This window comes from Pan troglodytes, chromosome 4, assembly GCF_028858775.2.
Source record: "Pan troglodytes isolate AG18354 chromosome 4, NHGRI_mPanTro3-v2.0_pri, whole genome shotgun sequence".
NCBI lineage: Eukaryota > Metazoa > Chordata > Mammalia > Primates > Hominidae > Pan > Pan troglodytes.
Genome location: NC_072402.2, coordinates 147084625 through 147107487, shown reverse-complemented (window position 1 = coordinate 147107487; position 22863 = coordinate 147084625). Strand labels below are relative to the sequence as shown.

General features: G+C 49.9%; 2 protein-coding genes and 2 long non-coding RNA genes across 5 annotated transcripts in view; 2 read left to right on the top strand and 2 right to left on the bottom strand.

Moving 5' to 3' along the window:
- IL17B (interleukin 17B) overlaps positions 1–5003 on the top strand; it is a 49799-nt gene extending 44796 nt beyond the window's left edge. The window contains exons 2-3 of one of the 2 annotated variants that reach the window (XM_001163413.6): positions 1048–1337; positions 3352–5003. In XM_001163413.6, the coding sequence (XP_001163413.1) occupies positions 1048–1337; positions 3352–3583 (522 nt within the window). In that variant the 3' untranslated portion in view covers positions 3584–5003. The remainder of the gene's footprint in view (positions 1–1047; positions 1338–3351) is intronic. The other variant, XM_016954018.3, reaches the window with a different exon arrangement.
- On the bottom strand, positions 2962–6532 carry LOC134809986 (uncharacterized). Its single transcript, XR_010157036.1, has 3 exons — positions 6078–6532; positions 5596–5795; positions 2962–3243 (listed from the first exon to the last, which is right to left on the bottom strand). It is a non-coding gene; the product is annotated as an uncharacterized LOC134809986 (long non-coding RNA).
- A 1762-nt stretch (positions 6533–8294) lies between these two features.
- PCYOX1L (prenylcysteine oxidase 1 like) lies at positions 8295–19999 on the bottom strand. The gene is made up of 6 exons (XM_054684695.2): positions 19787–19999; positions 15100–15306; positions 13733–13907; positions 11790–12001; positions 10444–10584; positions 8295–9951 (listed from the first exon to the last, which is right to left on the bottom strand). The coding sequence occupies exons 1-6, from the start codon at positions 19872–19874 to the stop codon at positions 9290–9292; spliced, it is 1485 nt and encodes a 494-aa protein (XP_054540670.1). The 5' UTR covers positions 19875–19999; the 3' UTR covers positions 8295–9289.
- LOC129144029 (uncharacterized) lies at positions 12322–14002 on the top strand. Its single transcript, XR_008548109.1, has 2 exons — positions 12322–12791; positions 13150–14002. It is a non-coding gene; the product is annotated as an uncharacterized LOC129144029 (long non-coding RNA).
- Positions 20000–22863: the final 2864 nt, after the last annotated feature.

Here is a 22863-nt window from a genome sequence, read left to right as displayed (position 1 = left end):
CGCCTCCCGGGTTCAGGCCATTCTCCTGCCTCAGCCTCCCAAGTAGCTAGGACTACAGGCACCCGCCACCACACCCGGCTAATTTTTTTGTATTTTTAGTAGAGATGGGATTTCACAGTGTTAGCCAGGATGGTCTCGATCTCCTGACTTTGTGATCTGCCTGCCTCGGCCTCCCAAACTGCTGGCATTACAGGTGTGAGCCACCATGCCCGGCCGCAGCAAAGTTCTTAACCAGTTCAAACCTCCTCTCTCATCTTCCCCCAACCCACCCCTCCCACACCTGCAAGACTTCAACTCCCTCAGCCCATGCCTGCCATGCCTCACCTGACATGTCCCTTCCCCAGAAAAGTTTCCCAGGCCATTGTCCCAGCACAGCTAAGCAGGAGGCCCCACTCTTCTCCAGCCACACCCTGAATGGGCCCATCCTGGACTTGTCGCTAGGGACACTTGGGTGTTTGTCTTCTTGTTCACTGTCTTCCTTCTTAGACATAAATGACAGAAGGGCAGCGATGGGGACAGCCATTCATTTACTCAGTGAGTGTTCACTGAATGCATCGCGCAGACACGGGAGATATGACAGTGTGTGGAAACTGACACGTGCCCCCACGGAGTCCATGCTGAGTTGGGGGCAGACATAAAAGAATTGTATACACAAACTTTAAGACTGAAGTCATGCAAGAGGTGTGTGGGTTATGAGAGCCCAAGAAAGTCCAGAGGCATCCCTAAGAAAGCGATGCTAAAGCTGACACGAGGGGTGGGAAGGTGTCCAGGAGGTGAAGAGGCAGAATGCTGCAGGCAGAGGCTGTGCAAAGTCCCTGTGGCAGGAAGGAGCATGCTGAGAGTAAGACTGAGAGAAGACCAGAGGTTGGAACACACAAGAGAGAGGAAACGGGGTAATTTGAGGAGGGAGAGCTGGGGGATGGTGGGCAGAGTCAGACCTGAGCCTGAGAGACCCCTAAGAGTAATGGGAAAGGACCATGGACCCCAAGTCTTGGCCCAGAAAGAGACTTGGCTCTCCCACCTTTGACCTGTGGCTTTCCTCCCCAGCTGTTTCTTCTTACCATTTCCATCTTCCTGGGGCTGGGCCAGCCCAGGAGCCCCAAAAGCAAGAGGAAGGGGCAAGGGCGGCCTGGGCCCCTGGCCCCTGGCCCTCACCAGGTGCCACTGGACCTGGTGTCACGGATGAAACCGTATGCCCGCATGGAGGAGTATGAGAGGAACATCGAGGAGATGGTGGCCCAGCTGAGGAACAGCTCAGAGCTGGCCCAGAGAAAGTGTGAGGTCAACTTGCAGCTGTGGATGTCCAACAAGAGAAGCCTGTCTCCCTGGGGCTACAGGTAGGCTGGGCAGTGGTGGCAAGCTGTCTTTGGGGGGTGGGGACCTTTCCTGTGCCCCAGTCATTGTAATGGTTAAGATCTCAGATTCAGAGGTCTGGGTGCTTGGGTTCGAACCCTAGCTCTGCCTCTTACTTGCCTGTGAGGCTTTGGGCAAATGGATTAGCCTTTCTGGGCCTCAGTTTCCTCAATGTAAATGGAGGCAATAGTAGTACTTCAGAGTCTTGTTAAGTGAGATATCCATGCAGAGCACTGCCCTTATTGTTCTTCAAGTCTCCGTGGAAGTGCCTGCAAGGCTTTCCCCACATGTCACTTCCTCTGCTCTGTGGGCCTCAGACGCCCTTCTCAGGTGTGGTGCTTCCATGCGGTGTTCCAGTCTGTCTCTTATGCTGGACCTGGGCCTTCCCAGTGCCGGCATCAGAATCACCTAGGGATTCCCATGCCCAATCCAAACCTCCAGCGGTGAGGCCCAGGAAATGCTATTTCCTATAGCTCCACGTGATCAGGGCGCACAGCAGGCTGCGATTTGGGAATCAAGACCCATTGCCCTGGATAACGATGGCAGCAGCGTCCTCTCTTGGTTGTAGCTCCGCTTCCTTGCTCAGTGCCTGACCCATAGTAAGGACCAAAGATGAAGGAAAGGGCTGACCCTGAGGTCCTCACTCACAAACCCAGGCCAGAGATTTTTCAGCCACATGACATATACCCTGAGACTCTAGAATAGCACTGTTCACCAGAACTTTCTGTGATGATGTAAAGTCCAGTATGGTAGCCACTAGCCTTATGCAGCTACTGAGCACTTGACATGTGGCTACTGTGACTGAGGGATGAACTTTGATTAATTTTTTTATTTTTTGTTTGAGACAGGGTCTCACTCTGTTACCCAGGCTGGAGTACAGTGGCATGGTCTCGGCTCACTGCAGCCTCTGCCTCCTGGGCTCAAGCAATCTTTCCACCTCAGCCTCCCAAGTAGCTGGGACCACAGGCATACCTGGCTGATTTTTTTTTATTTTTTGTAGAGACAGGATCTCACTATGTTGCCCAGGCTGGTCTCACACTCCTAAGCTCAAGCAATCCACCTGCCTTGGCCTCGCAAAGTGCTGAGATTACAGGCGTAAAGCCACCATGCTCAGCCTGATTAATTTGACACATGAAGCTAGTGGCTACTGCATTGGACAGTGCAGCTCCAGAATGTGACCATTGGAAGGGTCGGTAAAGATCCTCCAGAACGGAGCTTTTCACATCTGATTGTGCCAATGAATCACTCAGGGATCTGATAAAAATACAGCTTCAGATTTAGGAGGTTCTGCATTTCTAGCAAGCTCCCAAGCATAAGGTGATGCTAATTCTACATGTCCACAGGTCCAGTTCACCCACTTCCTTGTCCCGTATTTAGCAGATGGGGAAACCGAGGTGCAGAAAAGGAGAGGTCACAAAGCAAGTCCCTGTATGCAAGGCTCCCTGAGAGCACCAGGAGGGAACTTGTCTGCTTTGTTCATCAATGAATACCTAAAATCTAGGACAGAACTGCTCATGTGGTGAGCATGTAAGTGTTGAATGAATGGAGATTAAGTCAGAATAGAACCCAGACCTCCTGACTTCTTTGCCAGTGGAAATTAGGCATCAATAAAAATAATCCACACTTTATTTCCGTGGATTAAGTTTCCCAACAATATAAACACAGTGGGGGTGGGGCAGGCAGAGGGAGGCCTTAAGCTACTCCACAATCCCCACAGCGCAACCTAGTACTGGGATGGGCATCTGGCTGCACGAAAGAAGGAAGCTGGGTGACTGGTGACCTTGAAGCTGGATAACCTTGGGGCTCTCGACTTGCCTTCCATGATCTTCAGTTTCCTCATGTGGAACATGGAGTTGATTACTGCCTTTCCTCCAGCCCAACACAGTCTTGCTGTGGAAATTAAAACTCTGATTAGGAAAGGCAGGGGTGTGGAGTATGGGTGCTGACTGGCCCTTTCCTGATCACCTTCCGCTCTGCTCTTTCTTCCGCTCCCTGCAGCATCAACCACGACCCCAGCCGTATCCCTGTGGACCTGCCGGAGGCACGGTGCCTGTGTCTGGGCTGTGTGAACCCCTTCACCATGCAGGAGGACCGCAGCATGGTGAGCGTGCCGGTGTTCAGCCAGGTTCCTGTGCGCCGCCGCCTCTGCCCGCCACTGCCCCGCACAGGGCCTTGCCGCCAGCGCGCAGTCATGGAGACCATCGCTGTGGGCTGCACCTGCATCTTCTGAATCACCTGGCCCAGAAGCCAGGCCAGCAGCCCAAGACCATCCTCCTTGCACCTTTGTGCCAAGAAAGGCCTATGAAAAGTAAACACTGACTTTTGAAAGCAAGACTTTGGGTTTGCTTTTTGTGGCTTCGAAGTCAAAACCACGGTCAGGGTAGGAGGTTCCTGGGAGGTAGATTTCAGATTAATATAAAGGATGATTTTTCATCACTCTGAGTTCTCCAATACTGAGGTGGCCTATTAGAAAATAATGTGTTCACCTCTACCACCTAGGGCCATTATGTGTTTCCTTTATTTGAGACAGGGTCTCACTCTGTCGCCCAGGGCGGAAGTCGCCCAGTCACAGCTTACTGCAGCATCAGCCTCCCCAGGCTCAAGTGATACTCCCACCTCAGCCACTCAAGTAGCTGGGACTACAGGTGTGTGCCACTACACCAAGCTAATTTTTGTATTTTTTGTAGATATCGGGTTTCACCATGTTGCCCAGGCTGATCTTCAACTCCTGGGCCTCTCTGCAGATCAGACTTCTGCCCACCTTGGCCTCCCACAGTGTTGGGATTACAGGTGTGAGCCACTACACCCGGCCCATGTGTTTCCTTTAATCTGGGTTTATAAGTCTATATTTCAGCCATGTTAATGTAGCTTGGTTGCTATAAACCAATATAGGAGTTAACAAGAGTTAACTCTACCCACTTAAGGGTCACTGGAAACAAGCTCTTTTGAGGCGGGGAGCTCCCCATCTCTGAAAGTGTTAACACCAGGCTTCTCAAAGGTATTATGGAGCAGACCCCTGCTCTGGTTGGAGTAGATGATCTAAAAAGTCTTTTTCAGCTCTGAGATTCTCTGCAGATCAGACTTAGACCCAAAGAAAGGCCTCCAGGTTGCCAAAGAGCAGGTGCTTTTAACCTGGGATAGTGCATCCCTGAAATTTTTATGTATGCACTTTTTCTGAGCTGAGGATTCCTGGTTTTGAACAGACACTCATAAGTTGAGGTGTCAATGTAGATCATTCTTTCTTCCAGCCCTGTCCAAAAGGGGATCTTATTAGATGGTTTGCTGATATCAGTGATTCTCAAACTTTAGTGAGCATCAGAATCTCCTGGAGGGATTGTTAAAACAGCTTGCGGGGCCCCACATCTAGAGGTTCTGATTCAGGTGGAGGCTGATACTTTGCATTTTTTTGCAGTGTTTTTCTTGCATTTCTAATATATAAACAGTTGTTCCCAGGTGATGCTGGTGCTGCTGGTCTGGGCTCTGCACTTTGAGAACCACTGGCTTATATTAAGATACTTTGTTGATCAAAAATGGCAGTGTGTTGGCTTACTCCTGTAATACCAGCACTTCGGGAAGCTGAGGCAGGCGGATTTCTTGAGCCTCAGGAATTTGAGACCAGGCTGAGAAACATGGCAAAACCTCATCTCTACAAAAAAAATACAAAAAATAGCCCAGCATGGTGGCATGCACCTGTAATCCCAGGTGTTAGAGAGGCTGAGGTGGAAGGATCACTTCAGCCTAGGGAGGTTAAGGCTGCAGTTAGCCATGACTGTGCCACTGCACTCCACCCTAGGTGACAGAGTGAGACTGTCAAAAAAAAAAAAAAAAAAAAAAGCCAAAAACAGCAGTGTGGACTAATATATCCTAAAGCCCATGCTGACTCTTGATGCAAGAGTCCCCTGGATGCAACTCCCCACTTCCCCTTTTGTCCCCTAGCAATTCAATCCTCCCCCTGGGCCCTCTAACCCTTGCAGCACATCCCAAATCAGCTGTTCTAGGGTCTAAAAATACCTTCCCTCCCACAAGACAGCTGAGGGGCTAAGACTATATTCTGAGGGTAAGAATAGCTAGCACTTTAGAGTTAACTTTAATAAAAGGGCCAACCGCCCAGGACAGGAATATGTGGCTTGGCTGCTCTAACTTTAGTGCTTAAAGCAGCTTTAGCTCTGAATGTCTTAAGGGTCTAATTCATGAAAGGCCAGTGATTAGGTATGTGCCTGCCTGGGGTGGTAAGTAACTTACCTTTTTTGGTATTGTTCTAGAGTGGATACTGGTTAAAATTACCCCAGGAAGATTCGGCTGGGTTCCAGACACATGGAAAACAGACTTCCTGTGCCAGCGCATGCTGATCCCTTCAGCAGCCGCTTCTCCACCCTTGGGGCTGCTCTCCAGGTCTTAAGACTTCAGCCCCACATGAAGGGCCCACAGCTTCCAAGCCTTTTCTGTGGGGTGAGGGTGTGGGAAGAATTGAGCTGCAAGAGGGTTGCTTGTAGTCCTGGGAGACCCTAGGTGCTCTGGGGCATAGGGGCTGGTGGGGAAACCCCTCATTGTGGTAGGAGGGGGGTGTCTTACTTCTACCCAAGCATCAGGAGCCCCCAGATGCTCCATAAACACCAGCTAGTCTCATACGGATGATGCCTTTTCCTCTTTTTGGGCTTTAGATTCCTCATCCGTGAAACGAACAAATGGGATTTGGGGGCCTCTAGGGTCTTTTCCAGGCTTACCATTCTGTGACTTAGAAGCTTGGCCTTGGTGGCTGGGCTGACCACTGGCGTAGCTCCGAGTCCCAGCTGGCTCTTCCCAGGCTCCCAGTTTAAAGGCAGCAGCAGGGAGCTCAGGTCCTTTGGAGAGCTGGCTCTACACAGCACCCTGGAACTTCCTTTGGTCTGAGTCTAAGTGTGTTTCATGTTTGCCTCCTCTAGCGAGAAGCTTGCACTCCATGAGACAGGGGCTTCATCCCTTGCTCAGCACTGCACCTCCAGCACCTGGCAGTGTCCAGAGCGGATAGGGGCGCCGTGTTTGGTGAATGAGTGCACAGATGCCTCTAGGGGGAGCCCAAGATCTGCCTCCTGCCTCCCTCTATTATGCCTTCATAGGTGGGTCAGAACAAAGAATTCCTTATCAACCTCCCAGGTCCCCCACTGCCAATCACCCACCCCCATTCTACCCTCTACAGCTGCCCCTTATCCCCCAAAGTCCTGAAATTTTGCTTGGGTCACCTGCTCCAGGAGGCAGAGTTCCCATGAAGGGTATTAAACGTCTACTACACTGCATCCAGGACTGAGGATGTGTGGCCCTTTACCTGTTTTGTCTGGCTGTCTTTGCAAATGCTCTCTTCTTCCAGGGCTCCGTGAACTGCTGGGGGCTTCTGTCCAGGCCTGAGAAGGTTGGGGTGAGCCCTGGGGCAAAGGCGTCCTGTTGGTTCTTATTTCTGGAAACTGTCCTTTCCTCCCTGCCTCCAAGGAATCAGGTTTGGGCTTGGGGAGGCAGGGATTGTGGGCATTTTGGCTGGCTTTAGTTCTGAGCTGTTTGGGCCTACCCAGGTAAAGAAGGTTTCTGAAGGACATAGCCAGTTCCAATGCAGTCATGCTTGGGCATGGAGCCAAAGCCCAGACAAGGACTGAGGATCAAATGTAACTGCCTTGGTTTGTGTCTTCTGTGCACAAATTCTCTGTAGGGATGCAAGGGAGGGGTGGTTATCAGGGATAAGTTTTGTATTGTCCAGTGCTGGGCCAATACCAATTATTAATTACACCATGACAGCGCATGCCATCTTCATTTCAAACAGACCATGAAAAGATGCCATTACACACTTCGAGTTCACTGGACTTGAGAGCCCCATTTGCATGTGGCTGACATTGTGGCTCTCTCTCCAATACCCTTTCCCCCTTTGACCTTGAAGTTTGGATGAGACCACTTCTGCTCCAGGGATAGGACCTGACTGCTTTAAGCCAATCAGCTTAATCTCACACCCTCCCTGCCTGCATCATGGTTACTAGTCTCGTATCTGAATCCCAAGCCAATCAGCATGTGGCATTCCCTTGACCACAGGAATTGGTTCAGGGGTGGTCCAACTGGCCCAGAGTCCAAAATTTGGTTCAGTGCTTATGAGAGAAGACCTTCTCTTCCTGGGAGCTGTTGGCAGCCATCTTTGACTATGAGAGAAATCATGGAACTGTAAGACTGCACAGTGCTCTATGCCTGGACTTTAAAGCCATGATAACTAATAAAAACTTTTTATTGCTTAAGTCAATTTGAATTTGGTTTTCTACCACTTCATCAAAAGCCTTCTTACTTGGCTGGGGGCGGTGGCTCACATCTATAATCCCAGCACTTTGGGAGGCCAAGGCGGGTGGACCACCTGGGCTAGGAGTTTGAGACCAGCCCAGCCAACATGGCGAAACCCCATCTCTACAAAAAATACAAAAAACTAGCCAGGCAAGGTGGCAGGTGCCTGTAATCCCAGCTACTTGGGAGGCTGAGGCACAAGAATTGCTTGAACCCAGGAGGCGAAGACTGCAGTGAGCCAAGATCACACCATTGCACTATGGCCTGGGCAACAAGAATGAAACTCTTAAAAAAAAAAAAAAGCCTTCTTACTGATGTGTCAGTTTCATAATTTCTATAGTTATCTATAAGTGCATGCTACTTGTACTTTCTTTCACTGCCATTACCATCACCCTGGCACAGTAAAAACCACCTCAGAGCCAGTTTGGGCCTCCACCAACTGGAAGGGTATTTTGCCCATGCATTTGGCAGTGTTGTTACTCTGGGCACCCAGGCCCTTTCCCTAAAGCCTGATTTAGCAAGGCTGGTAGGGCTTCGGCATCTGCATCTTTCTCAAGGCTCCCTCCCCTTCCCCAGAAGATACTAATGTAGTGGTTGTTCCCCGGGAACCTAAGACTTAGTTCTTCCATTACAGAAAAGAACAGGTCCAAAAGGAATGAAAAGGGCTTTTACTTTCTTTTTAAAACAAGTGATTTTTAAGGGTTTGTAGAAAAACCAAAGAAAAGCATAATTCTCCTCTTACTTCAAGCTAGTGTCTGATGAGAAAGTACCAGCCTAACCTCTGAAGAATCCTACCCCAACACCTTCTTCTTTCTTCTGCTGGGATGAACATCTAGGGGTAAGATATGACTGCTCTCTACCATCTGGGGACTTCTCTTCTTTATATTGTTGCATTCCTCAATCTTTGCATAAGGAAGAGAATGGCTAATTCCTCTAGGTGCCAAGGAAAAGCTTCCCTCTTCCTACAGCCTCGCTTGTTTCTTTTCCCACTGGTTGCCAGGAAGCTTGGAGATATGGTGACGACTGTTCAGGCACACATCTCTTCCTTGGGTCCTACCACAGTCATCTCCAATATGCAGTGATGTTGACAGGCTTGGAGATGGTGACTAGGGAGTTCTGAACTAGGTACCTCAAATCTATCAAGTCCACAGTAACCAGGAGCTATGATCATTTCTTAGGTTTTCTGATCTTCCCTTCTACTTTATTTGTAACCATCTGGTTGTAAATGTTTTCTTGTAGGTTGCCTCAATTGATTGTCCATTGTGGGAGTAGGTAGTGAAAAACAGTAATAAAATAAGACTCATAGTTCTCTGCCTTATATTCCCTCCCTTAGTCTTCTGGTTTCTAGCTAAGAAACCAAGTCTGAAGCACCTTGTGAAGATGAACTTTTTTCTTCTTAAAAAAAATAAATAAAACAAATATACTGGCTTGGATTTCCTTCTCTTTTCTTACTTTCCCCCTTAAAAAAAAGCAGCCGCCGCCATGTGGACCCTTAATATAGGCAGACAGTAGGTCACCTGGAGATGCTTGATACATGAGGGGTCAGAAAGAAGCCTGGTGGGCGAGCATGGCTTATTCAGTCCTGGGCTGCTGTGGGATGATCCATCTTCAGTGGGGGATGAAAGTTCCCAGGCTCTCCCTAGAGTCCTCACAGTTCAGTCTTGACCTTGTGCATCAAATCTTTTTGATCAATCTTGTCTAGGTCCTGGTACCAGCGGTTGTAAGCCAGCAAGGCCACATTCTTGGCAGCCACGGCCATCACCTCCACGGAGCTGGCCGCCCACTCCAGGGCATTGAGGTAGAAGAGCTGGTCATGGAGTGCAAACCTCGGGAGCGTGGGGCGGGAGCCATAGAGGGGATGGGCCTGCCACTCAGCCGTCTGCACTGAGTAATAGGAACGGAACAGGGTCTTTAGCTGGGTCCGAAAGAGGGGCTTGGGGGACTGGACTCGCCAAACAGCTGCCTCCTGGGGCTGCTTTCGCCGGAAGCTGGCAGAGATGTTGACAGGGCAGATGTTGTCCAGAGTGCAGAAGAAGCTGGGGAAATCTGTGGTAAGGATGTTGGCAAAGGGGAAAAGCTTAGGGTCTGGGAAACCGAAGTAGGACGAGTTGAGGTAGCCGTGGACCAAGGAGACGACGGTGGGCTGGAAAGAGCCCTGCACGTCATCAATGGGCGGGTGGAAGCCTGCAAAGGTTAAGTTGCTGCTGCTGTTGTCCAGGTGCAGGGGGGTGGCGATGACCACGATGTCATAGAAGTCAGAGCTGTTGCCTACCTCATTCTCATACGCCACCTGGTACAGGGCTTTCCCCTCTGGAAAGAAAAGAGCACAAAAGTCAACTTTCCCTTGGCTTCTACCCACTGAACTCCCTACTGGGGTCCAGCATTGAGGTACAACGAGACCCTGGTGCTCAGGGTGCAGCAGGGCTGTCTAAATGGTGGGTCCTGGCCTCTCCATGCTGATGCGGCTGCAGATGAAGCAAGGGGCATGGAGTCAGGAGACTCAGTTTCTGCTCTGCTTCCGCCGCTGGCCAGTTGGGGGAGCGTGGGCAAGGATGTCATTCAAAGTCCTCATCGGTCAACAGAAAAAGGCTGGGTCGATGGAAGTCTCAGCTTTCTGGCTGACATCTGAATTGGGGAAACAGCACCCTCTAGTGTCACCTGGCAGGGTTGGGGCTTCTCAATGCTTTTTCGGAAATACTCCCCAGGGGGATCACAGACCAGGGCTGAGGTACAAAGGAGGCAGAAGTGTCTGTCCACTGGCTGGGAATGGCATGCCTGCCCACTCCCGCCCTGTCTACTCACCTGTGCTGTGCAGGGTCACAGAGGTCACTGTGGCATGGATCACATTGGCCTTGGTGAGCTTCAGCAAACCGGAACAAACCAGCTTATTGCCTCCTTCCACAGACCACAGGCTGCCTTGGGCCCCGGCTAGTGACATGGCTCCTGGGCAAAGCGGGAAGTGGGTGCTGATAGGTTGTCAGGGCCGTGGGGCAGGAGGGCTGGGGAGTCCAGTACTATTCGACTGGGCCTCCCTGCCAGAGCAAAACTCTCCCAACCATGGGCATGGGGAGATGGCAAACATACAAGTAAGTACAACAAAGTGCACAATGCTATGGGGGAGAGACACTGTGCTCAACGAAAGAGCCAGCTCCCAGAGACCACATATTGTGAGGTCTATTTATGCAGAATGCCCAGACTAGGCAAATCCACAGAAACAGAAAGCAGATCTGTAGCTGCCCAGGGCTGGGAGGCCGGGGGGTGTTGGGGAGGTGAGGGCTAAAGGGCAAGGGGTTTCTTTCTGGGGTGATAAAAATGTCCTAAAATTGATTGTGGTGATGGTTTCAGAACTCCAAATGTGCTAAAAACCACTGAATTGTGCAATTTAAATGGGCGAATTATATGGTATGTGAATTCTATATATCTCTACACAAAAATGCTATGAAGGAGACACACAAGATACTGAAAGAGTGAGCAGGGAACACTGAGGCGACACTGAGGCAGGGCCTGAAGGCTGCGAAGGAGCCAGCATGTGCAGAGCCAGATGAACAGTATCGAGGGTACGAGGGAGGTGCTTGTTATTGTAAACCTTTGCATTCATTTATTTAACAAAAATATACCGAGTGCCTAGTATGACTTAGGCACTGTTCTGTGTTTGCAATGTATCAGGGAACAATAGACAAGGATTCCTGCTCTTGTGAAGCCTACATTCTCCACTCCTGTGGTCTGTGCTAGCAGACAGTGAGCTACACACAGGCCCAGCCACCCCCGTGAAGAGCTGGGAAGAGGAGGTGCTCTCACAGTGGCTCAAAGGCCTCAACAGGGCAGTTCTTGAAACCAAAGTGTAGAGAGCAGAGCATTATCTCAGCTCTAACATTTACACACATGCAAGGGATTATGAAGCAATTGGGAGTGGTAGAAACACACTGGACCTGTGATCTGAGCCTTGCTTTCACTGTCTGTGAAGTGGGGTGATACTATCTCCTGCCAACTCATGGCCAGTCCCAGAATCAGGCAGGATGGGGCAGCAGAGTGCCTATGTGACTGTAATGAGCTGGATAAAAGTGAGGTTATTATGGGGACCCCCAGCCCATTCTGAGCACCTTGGGTGGAGGAGGGGCAGGTGGGCAGGCCAAGGGTTGGACGCTTACCTGCAAAGGCGGGCATCGCTGCTGACTGGCCATAGCTGGCCCGCAGGACAGCAGAAACGACATCATCAATAAAGCGCTGCGTGACGCCCACCTGCAGCAGGGACTCAGCCACAGAGTGCTGGGTCATGTTAACAAAGGTGGACTCCCCCAGTGAGTAGAGCAGCTCCTCCACACCCGAGAAGGCATAGCCGTGGGCCTGGTACTTATAGATCCTAGAAGACACATAGAGCTGGAGTCCTTGTGCAGGAAGGCTTTTTGCCTGACCACCTGCCCCTGGGTTATAGTGCCTGGGAGGCCCACCAGGAACCCATCACTTCCTCTACATGGAGTGGTGGGAGAAGAGGCTGGTTATGTTCCCCGGCACCTGTTCTCTGACTGTGGCGGGCCTGTCCCACCTAAAGGGAGTGTGAAGGTATGGAATCCTTCTAGGCCTGGCTTCACATCACGGCTGTGCTGAGTAACAACTGTATCACTGCTGTGAGCCACTCCCTGCCTGAGGTCATAGTTCATAACCCTTTCTTCACCCAGCTGGGGCTATGGCCCACCCCTGCTGACACATCTCCTTCTCCAACAGTGTCAGCTCTGCCACAGCTTCTAGGACCTGATGACACACTGCAACTTCATGCTGATACTGTCACCTTCTCTGCCAGTCCAGCCTGTCCTCTCCTCTGGCTTCATCTGACAGGGCTCCCACTCACCCCCAGGCTCATGTCCTGTCGCTCTATCACTCATGCAACCTCACTAGCATGGATTGGAACCATCGATGGATTTCCTGACTGGCTGGCCTTTGAAATGTTGCCCATTCTAGGGCTTCTTTTGTAAACATGTTGAGTTTGGTTATCAATAGGACACGAGATGGAAGTGTCCAGAAAGTTGAAATGTGGGTCTGGAAGTGAAGAGGAAACTAGGGCTGAGAGGGAGAAGTCATTTCCCATAAAACATAGAAGTCAACATTATTGGTCTGGATATAATTGATAAGGGAGAAAAATATCAGAAAGAGAGGTAAGGAAATAAGCTTTGGGTGACATCTGGAGAATATAAGGAAGAAGTGCTATAAACAGCAGAGTTATAGAATGGGAAGGGAGTGAAGAAGTGCCAGGAACCAGGGCAGGAGGGCACAGGCCACACTTGAGTGACACTGAAGGGAGGCAGACAGTGATGGGGTCCGGGGAGCAGCCCCTGCGCCTTAGGCTGGAAGCAGGGAGCACCTTCAGGAGGGACTTTGGGGAAAGGTGGAGTGACAGCTTGGTGAACAGGGCGGGAACAGACCACTTGCCCTCCATATCTGGGACAAAAGGTGATGGGGAGGGGGCTGGAGCCCAAGGATAGGAGGAGTGGTGAAGAAAGGTGTTTATTCTAGATGGAAAAATGAGGATAACAAAGTTTGCAAATGAGTGGTCCACAGGCTGCATCTGCCCTGCAGAAGTGTTTCATTTGGCTTACAAGATGAATTGGTTGCAAATGTTGAAAAACTGAAAAGATTTCACACACGACTCTGGATTTCTAGCTTCTTCTGAAAAGTGAGTAGATCTAGCCACATGAGGTGGGCATTGTACACGGCTGGCTGCAGATGGCTGCGGTGGAGGGCTGGCTGCCTCCTTCAGAGGGGGCCTTGTTCTGCTCTCTTCCACCTGCTGATTCACTGACTCACATCCCAGTTCAGCCCTTGTTAAGCGACTGAGTTTGCAACCCATGCTTTTATTAGTATCAGTGTAGTAGAGGGTAAGAAAATGAGAGTCAATGTGACAATACTAGGGAGACCATTACTGGACCAAATACGGCCATTCCTCATGCCAGGGGCTTGCTCTGAGCCTGCACTGAATTGTGCTGGCTCAATTCAGCAAGGACCTTTTCCTTTTTCACAAAGTACAGTCAAGCTGGTTCCTCCCCCACCTCTTCTCGGTTCCCCTGGAACGCCATCCCCACAGCTCTGCCAGCCCTACCTCATGAACTTCTCCATGACCTCCTCCACCCACATCTGCAGCCTCAGGAAGCTGATGCCATAGTGCCACCAGAGGCGGAAGAGGTTCAGCAGGTACCAGTCAGTCTCCTCCAGCACGAAGTGCTCCCCGCCGAAGATGGCGCTCCTGCCCACCACCTCGCGCCGGTGCCTCAGCCCTGCAGAGACAAAGAGGAGCCCCTCAGGTCCCCTCCAAGACTTGGGGCCCTCTTGATGCAAATGGACTGGTCCATTAAAGGAAACACAAATGCTATGGTTTGTTCATTTGTGCTGCTTGTTAATAAACAGTAAACAGATGCACTGGGAAAATGTGTGGACTACCTAGTCAATAAAAAAATGAAAATGAAAATAATGTAACATTTTACATTTTTTTTCCCCAGGAGGATCCACAAGTGAGGGAAATTCAGATTTTATCCCAGAATGTCCAGGGGGTGACAGCCACTGGGCTTGTTTGGAGATGGTGGCCTTGGGCACTGAGATCACTTGGAAGTTATCCTAGCTCCTTACAGCCATCCTGCACTCTGCAACTTGACAGAGCAGTGGACTCCTAAACACAGACAGAGCTGCTATGACTTGTTCCTTCCCCACCCCCACATACTACACACACTGCTCTCCACTTTAACAATACACTGTATCTTGGAGATTGCCCTGTATCTGGGCATAAAGACTTCCCCATTCTGACTGCTGAACAGCCTATTGTGTAGTTATACAATAATTTGTTTAACCCCAGGTCCTAGTGGATAGGCAGCTAGGATACTTTCAGCCTTTTGCTATTACAAACAATGCTGTAATGAATAACTTGGTATCTATGCTACTTTGCACATCTGTAAGACCACCTGTAGCATCACTTCTGAGAAGCAGAGTTTCTGCATCAAACAGAACGTGTATTGGACAGATGCTGCTGGGTTTGAATCCCACCTCTCGCTGTAATGGCTTTAGCTTAAATCTATACATTTTCTGAGCCTCAGTTGCCTTAAGAGGAGATATAACACTCATCTTGCAGGTTGGTAGAGGGGAGCTGAGGTAATGCCTACATACCACCCAGAAGGTGCCTGGCAAGCACCAGCATGTGGAAGGTGATATAATCACGATTATTTAGAGGCAGCAAATTGAAAAGGAAAGAAACTGGCCTAGGAGTCAAACCTGAGTTCTAATCCCGGCTCTGCAACTAACTCACTGTGTAACCTCAGGCAAGTTCCTTCCCCTCTCTTGTCTCTGTTGCTCCATCTGTAAAATGAGATTGGGCCACATGACCTTCTGGCCTTGATGGTCTGGGAAGTCTGAGAAGGGCCCAGTGCTGTCACTAGCCCCAGGGCGCTGGGCACTGGAGCCCCAGGACTGACCACTCACCCAGCAGCTTGACGAAGTCCTGCATGTGCAGGCTCAGGGAGTGGAAGGAGGCAGCCCCGCTCTCGTAGTGCTGCTTGTTGACTGAGATGGTGGCCAAGCGGCCACCCATGGTTCCCTTCTCGTACACGTCGATCTGCACCCGAGGTCCAAAGTGCTGCTGGAGAAAATGGGCCACAGCAGAGCCCCCAATCCCAGCCCCAACCACCGCTGTCAGCAGGCCCGGGAGGTAGGGAAGAAGAGAGACAGAACATGAGAGTGAGAGGCTGCAGTTCACACTTTGTGTCCTCCTGCGCTGGTAGTTCCCAGGTGCTTAAATTTCCTAGGCTTATAACATTTCCAAAAGGAAATCTGCAGACTGAGTTGTCAGTAGAGCTATTAATAAGCAAAGGCAAACCTGCAAACTGCTGCCTACTATACCTTCGTTTCATAAAGAAAAAGGTATTTTGCAGCAAAAGACCAGCAAAGAATACTGAAAGTCAGGATGACCAATTAAAGAGAATAAATTTAGTTTTATATAAAACTCACTACCTTGCTTCTAATTTTCTTATTTCCCTATGAATTGTTAAAAGTTACTGACCAGTTCTGTTCAGTGATCAGTGTTTGGAAACCAGGCCTTAATCCAGGGATTGGCAAACTACAGCCTGCAGGCCAAATCCAGAAAGATGCCTGTTTTTGCAAACTAGAGTTTTATTGAAACACAGCCATGATGCTCTTTCTTTCAATTATTGTCTATGACTGTTTTCATTTTAGGCAGAGTTGAGTAGCTGCAACAGAGACTGCATGGCCTGAAAAGCCTAAAATATTTACTCTCTGGCCATTTACAGAAAAAGTATGCCAACTCCTGGTCTAGTCCAACCTACTATCGGACACCTAAATCATCCTTATGTCTGTGTTTGTCAAGACTGGAATGTATCTGCCAGGCGCGGTGGCTCACGCCTGTAATCACAACACTTTGGGAGGCCTGGGGGGGGCAGATCACCTGAAGTCAGGAGTTCGAGACCAGCCTGACCAACATGGTGAAACCCCGTCTCTACTAAAAATACAAAATTAGCTGGGTGTGGTGGCGCATGCCTGCAATCCCAGCTACTCAGGAGGCTGAGGCAGGAGAATCGCTTGAACCTGGGAGGCGGAGGTTGTGGTGAGCTGAGATCGTGCCATTGCACTCCAGCCTGGGAAACAAGAGCAAAACTCCATCTCAAAAAAAAGAGACTGGAATGTACTCTGTGATGGATTGTTCATTACCCTACAGGACACTATATTCCAGTTTGAAATCTTGTTACAAAGTTTCAGCTTTTTTGGGTCTTATCATACACTGTCTTTACTGTACCTCCTGCCTTCCTGTTATTTGTAAACTTGGTTTACATGCCATCACTATTCTCATCGAAGTCACTGATAAGAATGTTTCCTGGGACAGGGCTTGGAGGTGCTGCTAGGAAACCACTGCCTGGACAGACATCAATCAGTTTTTTTTCAAACAGGATCTGGCTCTGTTGCCCAGGCTGGAGTGCAATGGCATGATATTGGCTCACTGCAAACCTCCCAGGCTCCCAAGTAGCTGAGACTACAGGCACATGCCACCATGCCCGACATATTTTTCGTAGAGATGAGGTTTCACCATGTTGCCCAGGCTGGTCTTGAACTCCTGAGCTCAAGTGATCCTCCTGCCTTGGCCTCCCCAAGTGCTGGAATTACAGGCATTAGCCACTGTGCCTCGCCTGACACTAATCATTAAACAGTCCAGTGAGAGAACTATAAACCAGCTATGAAGCTACTGAACTGGACTACCACCCTACCTATAATTTTTGCTCACCATGTATCTGAAACACCACTCTCTTCTCATCAGACAGTCCAGAGGCCTTACCCAAAAAGAAAATTAAATAAATCTGGTGTAATTTGTCCTTACTGGACCCATTTGGACCCACAGAGTACCAGTTCCTGCCAGAAGTCACAGGCAATCCTCAGACGGCACCAGGTTCTCTATGATCTGGCCTCTGCTTACTCATTCCATTTCCTGCTTTACCCTCCCAAGATGCCACCTTCTTGTCTGTCTCGGCTTCTCTTATTGTGGGCACATAGCTTTGTTCTCTCATGCCTGGGCCTTTGCCCGAGCTGTTCCCTTTGATAGGAGTGCCATCACCCTGTGTCTCACTGGCTTCAACAGCCCTCAGATGTCACCTATAACTTGGCTTGACTGACCCACCTGAGGTGAGTCAGGTGTTCCTCCTGCATATTCCCACAGCACACTCTGCTTAGCCGTACTGTAGTCAAGTTATTTAAGGACAGAGAGAGAGTGCATGGTCACTATGTCCCCAGATCCTGGTGGACAGTAGAGTTCATGAAGTATTTTTTCTGTGTTGAAAGAATAAACCACTTCCTCTCTCAGTACTTACAAAGCCACTTCCAAGACAGCTTTGGATTTTATTTTAACCACTGTGCTCCCATCCCCTCCATGTGCAAAGAGTCCCAAATTACCCATTTTTCCAGAGAAATTGATATTAAGGCCTAGAAGCTGCCCAAGATCAGGAAGCAGAAGACACCACTTCATTGTGAACCAGCTCATTTAACACAACTGACACCAATTCTCTAATTTACAGTAAGATGTCCTGGGGCACAACGAAAAATCAAACAGGCTTCTGTCCCCCAGGACCCCAGCATGGAATGGGCAGACAGACTCCTGCGCAATTAGCAACGACAACCCATGATGAAGTGCAACAGGGTTCCAGGACATCCTGAAGGGGAAGCAGTGAATTCTGCCCCAGAGGGTGTGGGGACACAGACTTCTTGGGGAAATAAGATTTCATGCAAGATGCTGGAGGACAATCAGCTTTGTCAGTGAGAGGACACGCACACTCTGCAAAGAGACCAGCATGAGAAGGGCAGCATATGGAACTATATGGGTGGGTTTAGAGGGTCCTGATGCCACTTGGGGGTTCTCAGATTTGGTCCTGCAGAAGCACAAGCATTAAGCCATCCTAACAGGAATCCGCATTCTTGTTGTGGGTAGAGTCCAAACCACCAAGGATGAACAGAGGCTCCTGTCAGAGGGCTGAGGAAAATCTAGAAAGCTGAAGGGCAGTGAGGCATTGCCAAGTGTCCTGCTCTGGATGACTCTTGGATGGGGCCAGAAGGGCCAGCTGGGAGGAAGGAGGCAGAGAGCTCCATGTTGCCACAATGCAGCAATTCTGCTGGGTGGAGGTCCTGCTCCTTCCCCAATGGTGAGAAATGTCCTGTCCTGTTGCCTGTTCCTAAGAAAACGGGGAGTGCCCTGCATATTCCCACAGCACACTCTGCTTACTCCTAGCCACACTGTATTCAAACGATCTAAGGACACAGAGAGAACACATGGTCACTCATGGATACTGCCTGCCTAACTCTTCCACATCCTTCAAAGCCTGGCTCAAACTCCACCTTCTCCATGAGGGCTTCTCTGGCTACTCTAGCCTCAGGATTCTCTTTTCTTGGCAAGCACTAAACTCTCAGTCTCAAACTGGTTTCTGGCATGCTTCAGTCTTCTTAACCCTGTATGGCCTGGGCTGTGGTTCTGCTACACAAGAAGCTTTAGCACTGCACTGGACCCTGTAAGTTTGTGATGCTTCTATCAGATGTTCCAGGCACTCCTGCCAACTGGGGTGCATGGAGAGTGGCCTAGCGGAATAGGGTCTTTGTCCTCCCACCCCGAAGCCCAGGATCTCTGCCTGTGGGAATATCACGTGTGAGGGACTTGAAAATCTTCACGAGTCATGTAGTTAAAATGACAGTTGTTGAGGGAGGAAAAAAAAAAGCAACTGTAAACACATATGACACTCTAGTCAATGATATGCACGATGAAGTATTTAGTGAGGTGTCCTGATGTCTGCAATTTATTTGGAGTTGCATCAAAATGTAGGCTGGATTCGTGGATGTCTAGAACAGTGCGTGATAGTTATGTGACACAGCAAGTATAGCAGCAGTTAATGGCAGAATGTAGGTGGTGGGTATACAGATGACCACTATAAAATTCTTGCTGTACATCTGAACATTTTCAAAATAAAGTATTGGGGAAACCACACACACAATAAACAAAAAGACTGTTGTTAAAAGTTCCCCGTTCTGTCAGCAAATCTCCAGCAGACCTAGTGTTCTGTCTCTGCCAGGACTGTCTCCTATCGACCTGGGGGTGGTTTGGCTTAGATGTTACTTCCAGGAAGCCCTCCCAGGGCCGCAAAGACAGGGTGAAGCGCCCCTCCTCTGCATGCACCGTACTTCCTCAGCTCAGCACGGACTTCCCTGTACTGTGAGGGCTGTACCCCCAGCAGGAACTACAGCACCACGTCTGCTACACAGAGAGCCCTCAACCAACCTCTGGGAATGCCATCGCCCAGCCTCTCTGTCCTCTGTCACCCGGGCGCCTAGCCAACAGCCAGGACCATGGCAGATGCTCAGCGACCCTGGACATCCCGGTGAGATCCGCGGCCAGTCCTGCCCAGGCCTCTTTTCCGTCCTAGGTGGCCCTCTTCACATGCCATGCCCCGGCCCCATCAGGACCTTCCCTGCCGCGTCCCCTTCGGCGCCTCTCCTCCACCCAGCTCCTTTTCCGAGGACCCCTCCCTCACCCAGCCGCCCTCCTATACCCCACCTAGCTGAGAACTGAGAACCCTTTACCCGCCGGCCCTCCCCAGCTGGGAACCCCACCGCGTCCTTCCCGCACCGATTTTGCCCGGCGGGGCATCTCCGCCAGCAGCGGCGGCGGCGAGGAGCGCGGTCAACGCGGCGAGCAGCGGGGCTGCGCGGGCCATGGCGGGCGGCGAGCGGGCAGCACGCCGGGTTCAGGCGCTAGCGGGTTGGCGCTCGGCTCTCCGCCCCGCCCCGGCGCCCCACTGGCAGTCCCGCCTTCCTGCCGCGCCAGACCCAGCTCCGCATTGGCCGAGCCGCCGTCCCTCTCCAACACGAGGCCCTCATTAGCTCCATCTCTCTCGGGGTAGGCTCTCTCATTGGCAGCTTCCCCGTTCCGCCCCCTGCATGCGGGCTCCTCATTGGCTGGGTTCATTCTTGCCCGGGGCAGGTGTGCCCGCCTCGGGTCCTCAGCATCAGGACCAGGGCCCAGCTGCGGCAGAGGGATGAAACAGACCAAAGTGAAGCTTTGAAGATCTCGGTTATGTCCAGCCTCTGCGTTATTAGCTCTGTATCTTCTCTGTGTCTGTTTCCTCTTTTATAACACAGACGAAGAATCCTGCTCCACCTTTCTAGGTGGTTGTAACCATCTTATGAGATAAGGGAAGCCGTTTGCAGTGTCTGCAAGTGCTGGAAATTGCTGACCAAGCATGCGGCCAGGGTGGTAAGACGCTACCCTATTCATATGCTGACACAAGCCCTGTGCTTTCTATACTGCTGTTATTTATGTGTTTGCAGTTTTTATATAGTTAATATCTCTGCTTTCTGCTTCCTAAAAGCCAAAAGGCGGGGGAGGGTTTCATCTACTCTCTTTTCAGAAAGGAGAAAAGGAGGGATAAACTCCCATTTTCATCCTCTAAGAAGACAAGAGCAGCAGCTCAGACTTGCTAGTTTATCACGCTGTGAAAAACAGACTTCCTCTGGCAGAAAATAAAGTTAGGGATGAGTTTCAGAATAAAGAAAACCCGGAGGCTGGGGGTGGCTCAAGCCTGTAATCCCAGCATTTTGGAAGGTCAGGCGGGAGGATCGCTTAGGCCAGGAGTTTGAGACCAGCCTGGGCAACATAGTGAGACTCTGAGACCCCGTCTCTTAAAAAAAAAAAAAATTCGCCAGGAGTGGTGGTGCACACCTGTAGTCCTAGCTATTCAGGAGGCAGAGGTGGGAGGCTTGAGACCGGTAGTTTGAGGTTACAGGGTTCTATGATTGTGCCACTGCACTCCAGCCTGAGTGACAGAGTCCCTGTCTTTAAAAATAAATAAATATATAAAAATAAATGAAATCCATATTTACTCAGTGAGATTATGGCTAAAATAAGAAACTGGGCCGGGCACAGTGGCTCATGCCTGTAATCCCAGCAGTTTGGGAGGCCGAGGTGGGCAGATCACTTGAGGTCAGGAGTTCGAGACCAGCTCGGCCATCATGGTGAAACCTCATCTCTGCTAAAATGCAAAAATTAGCTGGGCTTGGTGGTGTGCGCCTGTAATCCCAGCTACTCGGGAGGCTGGGGCAGGAGAATCGCTTGAACCTGGGAGGCACATGTTGCAGTGAGCCGAGATTGTACCACTGCACTCCACCGTGGGTGACAGAGCGAGACTCTGACTCAAACAAAAACAAAAACAAAAAACTGAAGTGATTCAGAGAATGGTGAAAGAGCTTATAGCTGGGGTTCTAACTCAGCACTGAGACTTAATTTACTTGGGCCAAACTGGATTACTACTAGTAAACTGGTAGATGAATAATCATGCATTTGTCATAATCTTAAACTTTTTTTTTGGCAATGTTTGTGTCAGGATGCAACACCTTTTAAGTTCATTTCCAAAGGTTCAAGATACTCCCTTAAACAGTTTTTAAAACAAGCACTCATTGACCACTATGTGCCAAATTCTCTTATGAACTTATTCTGATTCTTGTCATTTTTTTGTAGGGTAAATCATGTTAGTGTTCAAATTCATCTTCTTGACTATACTTTGCTTGTAATTTTAGGGTCCTTTGTAACTCTTAAATCTAGAGCTGTTTTTTTCTGTTAGGAAGCCCTTCCAACCCTACTAGCCCATTGACAATGTGTGCGCTCATCAACATTGTAAGAGAGGTTCGAAAGAGCTGATAAGGGAAAAGCAAGTAGGCACAATTATTGTGGCACAAAGGTGCCAGACTGGGAATGCAGTGGGGTGACTGTATCATTTTATCTGCTGTTGTGTAACAAACCATTAAAAAATGTAGTGGCTTAAAGTAACAGTCATCTATTTTGCTCACACTGCACCTTAGGCAGGACTCAGTGAGATCAGCTCATCTGTTCCATGTGGTATCATTTGGGGCTGCTCCACTGGGTGTGGGAGGATCCACCTTCAAGATGGCTCACTGGCTGGCAAGACAGTGCTGGCTCAGCTGAAAGCTCAACCAGGGCCCTCAGTTCCATTCCACAGGCTACTTCAGTTTGCTCTTGGCACGATGGTAAGGTTCCAGGGGTGAGCATCCCAAGACAGGAAGTGGGGATCCCAGTTTCTTAAGATCTGGGTCCAGAAAATGACAGTGTCACTTCCACTGTATTCTATTGGTCAAGCAATCACAAAGCTCCAAGGAAACTCAAGAATGGACATGGGCCCTACTCAACAAAGGTGTCAAGAAATTCTGGAGCCATGTTTTAAAACTACAGTGAACTTGAGAGCATGGACAACATCTGAGTGGATAGGAATAAGAATATACTCACTGACTAGCACTGGGAATATGGGACACATGGTTTATGGAGCTACAGTGTACAGACAGGATTGGAAAGATAATGAAAACGCAAGACCAAATCCCAGGGAAGGCTGGCCCAACAAAGGGCCATTCAGCCAGGAGTCTAGGTATATGGAAGCTAGCTGAGAAGCAGAGGTAAAGACAAGGCCAGGCAGTCACAAGGTGGGAAGGACATGGGGAAGCTGAAGGTCAGAACAAGGCCAAGTGTCTGTAATCTGGTTAGGAGAATAGTCAGCAGTAGTCAAAGGAAATAAGACACCTAGAACCAAAAGGCGAACCCAAGAAAACAAGTCAATGCCAGAAAAGAAGGCAGAAATAGGGCTGGGAACAGTGGCTCAGGCCTGTGATCCCAGCACTTTGGGAAGCCGAGGCAGGTGG

Coding starts and splice junctions, on each gene's coding strand:
- PCYOX1L (XM_054684695.2), bottom strand. CDS start 19,874: ATGGCCCGCGCAGCCCCGCTGCTCGCCGCGTTGACCGCGCTCCTCGCC. Junction 13,908..15,099: donor GGACTTCGTCAAGCTGCTGG/GTGAGTGGTCAG, acceptor TTGTCTCTGCAG/GGCTGAGGCACCGGCGCGAG. Junction 12,002..13,732: donor GTCATGGAGAAGTTCATGAG/GTAGGGCTGGCA, acceptor TGTGTCTTCTAG/GATCTATAAGTACCAGGCCC.